Below are 9,177 nucleotides of genomic sequence, written 5' to 3'. Positions count from 1 at the left end.
ATGATTCCATGGTGTACACACGTGATCCTGCTCTAATCAACTGAGAGAAAGCGTGCACAGATAATGCATCTGCATGAAAACGTGAGTGAGCAACCCAAACTACCTTTCTCCAGCACCAGTCCCTGCATTAGCACATTTGGTGTTTCCACAAGAACACCAACCATTAAATAAAATAGCACACGATAATTTCAGTGGAGTAACAATGAGTGGGCATTCAATATTTTTTTAGGACCTGACTCAAAATTCGTCCCATTGAATCAAATAGAAATGTTTGGATGTAGAGCCGAACGTTTTGTTTTCTGTGTGAGAACATAACAAGCTGGTGAGTTTGTCCAGCCATGTTACTGCGAACTGGAATTATGGTTGACAGGCTCACAACATCGGGGTAGGATGTGTGGGACTTAGATGATGACAGTGTTTTCAAACAGCGACTGTTTAGTTTCTAGCGCAGAAAGCAGTTGAATTCAAAACTTTAAATGCATTCATGAAGTAGATGTAAGCATTTCTGAGGGCTGCAGTGATGCAAGGGTTTTGGGAGAAAGCGAGAAAAAAAGTATTGCGATGATCTGATCACTCCAATTTGAGATATTTCCATCAATCTATGGTTCATAAGTGCAGCCATAAATGAATGTTCCAGCCACCATAACTGTGTGCACTTTAGCAGAATGTACAAATGTTGCTGGCTGTGACTGTTCAATGAACTAACTTTTATTCAGCATCATACAGCAACCAGGATTCCAAGAAAGTTCTGAAGAACGGTCCCAACCCGAAGCATTAACTCCCCTGGGCCTCTAATGCTGCCTGGCCTGCTGTGTTCCTCCAGCTCCACACTGTTGTCTCTAACTCCAACACCTGCAATTCTTGCTATCTCTTAGCAAGAAAGGACATTTTGTTTTACCTTTCTTGAAGTTTGTGTATGACGTTTCAATGTGTAATTTTGTCGGAGAGACTCGGGTCTCTTATGCAATATGAACACACAACATGCAGTTTCCAAGTTTGAATCAGTGGTGACTTTTGAATGGTTTCCAGACAGCAATAAACTTGATCACAAATATAAATTGGCGCATTTGATCTCAGTATCTCTAATAAGTTCATTTATTTTCGTGTAAAATGCCAGTACTAAAGCCTCTTCTTTTAAAATTAGTCCCTGATTTTGAAAATGTTACCTTTGAATGGATACGTTGTCTGCAAAATTTAAACAAATGATCATAAATAACGGAAAGTATCGCACACATAAAATGTCCAATGGAAAATATCAGAAATATCTGTAAAAATCATTTTTTTATTTGCAGCTCAGGGAATGAAGCGAATTCCTTTGTGGAAAATGATGTGAAATTAACTCTCAGCCAGAAAGAACTTCACCGAAAATAGATTTGTTTTGTGAATCTGTTTTTCAACTAATCTGGGAATTTATTTCCATAGACAGTTCAACATATTCCTAAGCTCTTCTCTGAATTTGTTCTGGGTGATTGCATAAATGCATGGGTTCAGGAAACAACTCAACAACTTGAGTATATTTCCTATTTCAATTGTGATATATTCAGGGTTGTTGAAATCACCTCGGTAATAATTAAGGTTTGACAGTCTGGTAATGACCAAACTCGTGGAATATGTCAACCAAAGCATTATGAAACTGATTGATACCGAGAACAATAAAATGATAGATTTTCTCCGATTCTCCAACTCTGAATTGCTTTGATTCTCATTTCTGTGACCCTGGAGTCCAACACGAGTTCTATTTGCCAATACAATACGGTGAATGGTCAAAGAATTAAACAGAAAAATGAGGAGAGATGGAAGCCAAGCAATCCAGACACTGTAAAACCAGACAAACGCGATCCCTGGAGTTGAAGTAAAGAAAGTTACACTGGATTGGCAGCCCCACTGAATTTTGTCAATGATTTGCTCTGGCACATATGCAAACAAAACTGGGATATTCTTTAACAAGATCAAGACTGAGATGGTTATTAGCACTGTGGTCGCCGTCCTTTTGGTACAATATATTGTTTTAAACTTCTGGCAGCAGATCACAACAAATCTGTCAAACGTGAATGAAACGGTGAACCAAACAGTTAAATCGAGACTCATGGCCATCGTATATACAATGAGCTTGCACACAGGTGTGTGGGACAGGAAGGAAAATGGAAGGTAATAACTCAAAATACGATATACTATACTATTGTTGACAATGACCAAAAAATCCGAAGTTGCCATCGCCACCATGTAAGCAGAGATGCACCTGGAAAGGCCACAGTTTCCTCGTAAGATAATTAAAACAGTCACCAGGTTTGCTGAAAAAGAGACAGAGAAGGTCAGTAATATTGCAATGCATAATTGAAATAGAGGTGAAAATACTTAATAAAGCATTTGAATACATTCTGAGTAATTTACAAAGCAGGAAATTTAGCAAACATTTAACATGCTAATGCAGTCATCATTCCAAATGGTACTGTCAGAGTGTCAGACAATCAATAAAAATGTTTTCAGAGGATACTGACGGAATATTATGATTATTACAACAACAGTACTTCTAAGTAAAAGGAAAAACGCAAAGTGTCCAGACAATATTCTTCATATCGTTCTGGTAACACCGCCATTGGGAAATATACAGTGTGTCGCGTTCACAAAGAGAAATTATAACAACTACAAGTCGGTTGGATGGCTCACCAGGAAGACAAAAAGCTGCAAGAAGTGGATAATAAATCTCTTTCAACAGCAAAATCAGTGGTTTCACCATTTCTGAGGAACGTGACTTCTGTAGGTTCTGAAGGTTTGTGACTGATGTATGATTAAGTTAAGGAAAGGTAATCTGTATTAATACATGCATCAGACCTCCAGAGAGCTAATTATGTCAAATGATTACTTCTGATAATTAGGCAGGATGATTTAGAGGTGTTTTTTAGCACAATGCACGAAATAAAATAAGGTCTGACCCTGGCACCAGAGACTTTCATTGTCTTCTCTATTCACTGGATCTTACTGCCATGCATCTTACATTATTTCTGAATTTAGACAGTTGTGGTTTGTACCAAACAATCCTGGATGGTGAATCAGTTTTGTTTTTTTTGTTTGTTTGTCACTGATCTCTTGAGCTACTCTACTCTACTCCACCTAATTGCCAAAAGTTACATCCGTCACGTGTATGGGAGTTCCTCACATTCTAACAGTTGTTCACTTTCTGAAATTACATTCTTATTCACAAATGATGGACGAGGGAACTCTAACAGATTGTCTTGGTGAGTGCCATCCTTCCAGACATTGGCACTTTCTAAGCACGCTGGAAATTTGTTCCTCTGAGGGCCTGGGTGTGAACACAGAGTACTGAAAACACTTATGTGTTTCTTCCAGAGAACACAAAGCAGCTTGTACTATCTTAAAATAAAGGCTTTAATGCTGACGAATATAAGAGAGGAATTAAGTATCAACACTCGAGAAGTAGAATTGAAAAAAAACCCCAATTTAGCTAATAGAAGCTGTGGCTTGAAGATCCTGATCGTCAGGGTCCTGATGATTTGCATTTGAGGGCTTGCAAAAAGTAACGACAGTGATAGTAGAAGTATTGGTATTAATTTTACTGAAAAAAGGAGTGAATTCAGGAGAAGTATCAGTGGATTCTAGAAATGCCAAAGCTTCATACAGTTAAAGGAAAGGCAGTGAGGCAAAAAGAGAAGTTTATTTTGAGCTTATTAGCTGAACAGCTCTATTTGAAGAAAAAAAGAATCAGAAGCAATTGTTAAGGAGGCATTAGCAGCACACGGGAAAATCATAATTCAATCAAACAGAATTGGCATGTCTTCATGAAGTGAAGTCATTTCTGAAAAATTACTAATACATTTTAGAGGAAGCCTGAACTGAGAACAAAACAGTCAAAATGTTATACTTAGACTTCCAAAAGACTTTTCACAAAGTGCCTTACAAAAGGTTAAGACGTAAGAACCCATGTTGCTGGAGGTAGCACATTGGCATGGATTGTGACTTTGATAATTGGCAGGAAGGAGCAAACGGTGCTATATAGTTCTTTTTCGGGTTGACGATCTGTAAGAAAAGTGGCTCAACAGGGCTCAGTGCTGGAACCACAAATGTTCATAATCTACATTGATGATTCAATTGAAGGAAGCAAATATACTTTTGTCAATTTTATCGCTGACAAAATAACAGGTGGGAAGGCGGAATGCAAGAAGGATGCACCTGGTTCACAGACAGGTGTATTGATGGATTTAGTAAATGGGCAAGCAATTGCTAAACAAAGTGCAAAATATGAGAAGTTGTTCATTTTGGAAGGGAGAGCAAGGAAACAAAATATTATTAGAATGATGAACACACGCAGAAAGCTGCATCAAAAAAGGCAATGGTGGTGTTGTGGACGAAACACAGAAAATGGGCAAGAAGGCGCTACATGAAATAGGAAGTCTACTTGCATTTTGGCCGATATTTCAAAGAGGTAGGTTCAGAAGATTACAGAACAATTACTGCAGAGTGCTGGTCAGAACACATTCGGAGTGTTGTCAGCAGTTGGTGTTTCCTCACTGAGGGAAATATATGATTCCTTGAGAAACAATTCAGAGAAGCTTCAGGCACATGATCCCTGGTGTGGAGGGACTGTCATGTGAGAAAAAGCTAAAGAGATTGGGAATCTACTCACTGGAGTTTAAAATTCTGAGAGGTCATCTCATTGAAACATGTAAGATTCTGAAGGGAATTGACAGGGTTAACATTGAGAAGATATTTAACTTCATTGGACAGTATCAGAATAAAGGCAAGTCAATTTCAGACTGAGATCAGTGGAATTTCATCTCGAGGAGAATTTGCCTTTGGAACAACTTGTCACAGAAAGTTATAGTTCAGACTCCTTGTGTCTCTTTAAGTTTGAAATGATTAGATAATTGACCCTTAAGGAAATTGAACGTGTTGTATTGGGCAGTTCTTAAATTTGTCCCACCTTCGAGACATTCCATGAGAATTTAACATTCCAGTTTTGATGAAGTCACTTCAATTCACAACTTGTTCACATTGACAGTTCAATTGATTAACCAATAACAGTTTATCAAATGCTTTACTTACCAAAACTTATTTCCACAGACATATCACATTCCTCAGTGACTGCCTCTGGCTCAGACACCCAACTCAAGTTCCATCCATCTTGCTTTGAATCCAGCTTGGATCCCTGATGTTCAACCTTCCACAGACGGCTGCGCCCACTACTTCCTGAGATCTGCACTCAGTGCCATACAGCATCATATGCATACTTTCACCTCTCCAGCCAACAGCACCGCATCATACTGGATCAGGGCTCCACCACTCCACAGTTTGGCTTCATCATCTGACTCATTCACTGGGCTAACCACAACCATTTTCTTTTTCGATTCAGGCATCAAGGTCCATTAGATGCAACAACTCAGAGGTATCCAGATATCTGGAACCTTCCTCACATCACCTTCCTTGGAATTTATCCCCTCTGCAACCCTGCATCCCATTGAGTATTCACCATTCCTCCTAACCTTTCACTCTCCAATGTTGAACATTCTGTACTCTGTAAGTTATCGCTCTGCAACCCCATGTTAACAAGTTTTTGGAATGACATTACATTGCACTCTTCATCTGCTGTCTTTGCCTCCATACCCATTGTTCTGTAACACAGACAAAAATAATCAGAGGATCATTGCTGAGAATAAAAAGAATGAGAACACACAGGATGTTGGAGTGGATTGAGGGTGTGCTCACGTTTTGTGATTGTCAGAGGCTGTTATTGGAGGTTCTGATATTTTGTGAACAACCCTTGACAAAGCAGACAAGCTGCGAACAGTAAGGCAGGGCCAACACATTATCTTGTCTATCCAACTGGAAATGTATCCGCATCTCCATGAGGCAACTGCACATTTAACCCTGTACGATGATGCAAGGGGTTGACAGTGCTCACATTTACGCAGCGGGTTTGATAGTTTTATACAGAGTCCAAAACTGTGAGGGATTCTCAATGCGTGATTCCAGGGCAGTGCCCCATGTAACGTGTTTTTTGACAGCTTGCAGATGAATTGACATGGCAATTTCGGCCTCACAGATCAGGCTCGGTCTGGAGTCACGTGCTGGGAAACTTTCGATCATATTGTTGAAAGTTTTTTTTCAATGAATCGATGACGGTTTTTAAATCGTCATTACAGTCTTCATTCCAGATGTTCATTGAATTCTTATTCCAGCATCTGCCAAATCAGCACCTGACCCTGGGCTCCAAGAACACAGGTTTGGCTTTACGGATGCACTTTGTTGAGATTTTGAACATTCGGCCAAAGCCCACTCCCTCATCCCTTGCCCCCAACTCCAACCGTGAATACTGACAATTTTGCCTCAGCTATTTGTCTCTTCTCAGAGCAGATTCCCTGGCGACTTTGTCTGCTTTATCACAGCACAAGGGTTATTAGATGAGAGCGTTAATTTTAGAATAAGCTACCAGCCTCAGTAATATTCAAGTAAAACCTCTTTGTGTTGCATGACTGCTTGCAGAGAATCCCAAGCAATCTCAAGGAACATGCAATAGACGAACCCGTCAATACTTTCAGGTGACAATGGAGCAGCGCTCATAGGGACCTGTGAAGAACGTATCCATTGTCGTAGACTTCCTTCTTTCATTCACAGGATGAGGGTGTCACTGGCTCGGCAGCATTTACTGTCCATCCGAAATTGTTCAGAGTGGTTTAACATTGCTGCAGGTCTGGAGTCACATGTAGGCCAGACCAGGTAAAGATGGCAGATTCCTTCTCTGCACGACATTAGTGAACCAAATGGGAATTCCCTGACAATCTTCTGGCTGCAGATATTTTAATTCCAGATGTTTTATTCAATTCAATTTCCACCATCTGCCGTGGTGGGATTCGATGCATTCCCAGAATGTTACCCAGGTTGCTGGATTAATACTGCAGCGATAATATCAGTCGGCCACTGCCTTCCATTCTGCTGGCTATTTAACAGGCACTGTGGGTATGTTTCAGTCATTATGGGGCTTTGGGAATGTTTCTGTATTTCTTCAGCTTCAGGTATTTTTCAGGACTTACCCAGACCATTTACTTTCAGCAGGAGTCCAGTTGAATATTGTTACTGAATGTGATTTTGTTATTTATTTGAGATCCTATACAGTCAACTTGTCAGTGTATGAGTTAGATTCTCATGTAGTGTTGTGTGTTTGTAAATGCAGAGATTTCCAAGACCCGCTTACCAGGAGATGTATCAATGTTTTCTTCGGTTGACAGATTATGTGTCTGTATTTACAGGAACCCCAGTGGATTTTGGCCATAATTAAGCAGGATCCAGCTGAATACATCAATACTTACACAGAAACCCCAAATGACAATATTAGGGTGAATGGTAATGCCTCGCTATTGTGTCGAAATTAAATTGCGTCAGGTACAAGTTGTCAATATTTATATTAGGTCAATCTGGAGAAAGCTGTGTGTAGAATTGCAGATCATACACTGCAACGGAGACCCATCAAGTCTGAACAATAATACATACGATGGCAGACATTAGGGCCACTTTCCACCCATTGCCTCACTACAAGTACATGCCCAAGTTCTTCTTAAAGGTTATGAGGATTCTCGACTCAGCTTTCCTCATCGGCAGTGCATTCCGGACAGCCACCGCCCTTTCAGTGAAAAGGATTGTTTTCTCAATTCCACACTCAACATTCAACCTTTCACATTTGATTGAATACCCATTGTTTTTGATAAATCAACTGTGGAAAATGCTGTTGTCCATTCATTGTGTGCGTAACCCTCATAATGTATTATACCTGCATCACGTCTGCCTCAATATTCTGCGAATTTAATGAAAACAAACCGACCTTATCCAAACTCGCTTCATATCTAAAATATTCCTTCCCAGGCAACATCCTGCTGAAGCTCCTGTGTACTCCCTCAAAGTGCTGTCACCTAGTTCCTGTAGTGTGCTGGCCAGGGCTACAGAGTCCAGCTATAATTGAACCAAAGTTTATAGTTTCAACTGCAGCTCCAGCATAAGATCCTTGTTCCTATAATCTATGCTACGACTGATAAGTACAATAGTCTGGTCTGCCTTCTAAACTACCCGATTGTCCTTTCCAGCTCACTTTACAGATCCCCTGAGCTTACTATGTCTTGTCACTCACTCAATACTACCCTAAAAATTCCCTTCTTCCAACATACACCACTTCATGTTTATCTGTGTTAGACAGTGTGTGTATAAAGACCACAAAGAGACAGCAGCTCGTTGCCCCTAAGTTTAGCACTGCCAGCTAACACTGCTCTTGACCTCGGCTCCATTCTGCCCAGTCTGATTGGGGTTTACATATTCTGCCCGTATTTACGTGCCTAATACAGGTGACATGGGATGATGTTAAACGTGTTAAGTTCAGAAAAGTGCGCAAGTCGAGCCAGATTCTATTATGACTGAATATAAAAGAAGCCAAGCAAAAAGACGACTCATGAAAAACTTAGGTTGAAAATTATACCGGGCAATACGGCATGTTTGTTTGTCAGATCATTTCCCATTGCTGTCAAACTTCAATCGTGGAAGAGGAAATGTAGCATCTACAACAGAGAAAATATAGTGACATTGTTGATATGAAATAGTTGTGAGTTGGAAATTCTAACATCTGATGAACTAGTTAATGATAGAAAACTTACACTCTTATATGAATGCAAAACGTAGCAACAAGAAGTTAGTACTTGGATTCACCACCTTGTAGACAAGTCAGTGAAAGAGGAGACAATGGCCAAGGAAATTTACTGCAAAATGCTATGGAGCCTACATTTGGGAGAAAGTTTAAGGACAGGCAATACATGATATATGCCGTAATTTTGCAGTAGTAGGGGAACAAAATTCGATAAGCAGAGACAGGACTTTTCTTTAAAGAGGTAGGAAAATAGATAAAACTGCATACAAAGCAGGACTCTGTTGGTGGGAAGTGGTGCGGAGGTCGGGGGTGTGTGGATTTTCGATTTGATGATAATTTGTTAATTTGTTCATTGTTGGAACTAGTGAATGAAACCTCTGAAGAGCAGGTGTGCATGCTGGAATGGATAGAGATAGAGGAAGCTGATGTGCTGAAAATTTTGTCAAGCATTAAGATTGACAAGTCGCCAGGCCTGGACCAGATTTGTCCTTGGCTGCTTTGGGAAGCGAGAAATGCAATTGCTTCGCCACTTGCGA

The 9,177-nt window shown here is 40.1% G+C and overlaps 1 protein-coding gene across 1 annotated transcript; it reads right to left on the bottom strand.

Moving 5' to 3' along the window:
- Nucleotides 1-1,232: 1,232 nt before the first annotated feature.
- On the bottom strand, nucleotides 1,233-2,771 carry LOC132207103 (probable G-protein coupled receptor 139). Its single transcript, XM_059642272.1, has 2 exons — nucleotides 2,668-2,771; nucleotides 1,233-2,291 (listed from the first exon to the last, which is right to left on the bottom strand). Exons 1-2 carry the CDS (start codon nucleotides 2,735-2,737, stop codon nucleotides 1,411-1,413), a joined length of 951 nt encoding a protein of 316 aa, XP_059498255.1. The 5' UTR covers nucleotides 2,738-2,771; the 3' UTR covers nucleotides 1,233-1,410.
- Between the last annotated feature and the right edge of the window lie 6,406 nt (nucleotides 2,772-9,177).

Source organism: Stegostoma tigrinum, chromosome 44, assembly GCF_030684315.1.
Source record: "Stegostoma tigrinum isolate sSteTig4 chromosome 44, sSteTig4.hap1, whole genome shotgun sequence".
NCBI lineage: Eukaryota > Metazoa > Chordata > Chondrichthyes > Orectolobiformes > Stegostomatidae > Stegostoma > Stegostoma tigrinum.
The sequence above is the reverse complement of the archived record's forward strand: the minus strand, read 5'-3'. Positions and strand labels throughout refer to the sequence as shown.

Bases quoted from the DNA above. Each gene is read 5' to 3' on its own strand.
- LOC132207103 (XM_059642272.1), bottom strand. From the start codon at position 2,737: ATGGTGAAACCACTGATTTTGCTGTTGAAAGAGATTTATTATCCACTT. The intron at 2,292-2,667 runs GTGAGCCATCCA...TCTCTTTTTCAG, and splicing joins TGCAGCTTTTTGTCTTCCTG to CAAACCTGGTGACTGTTTTA.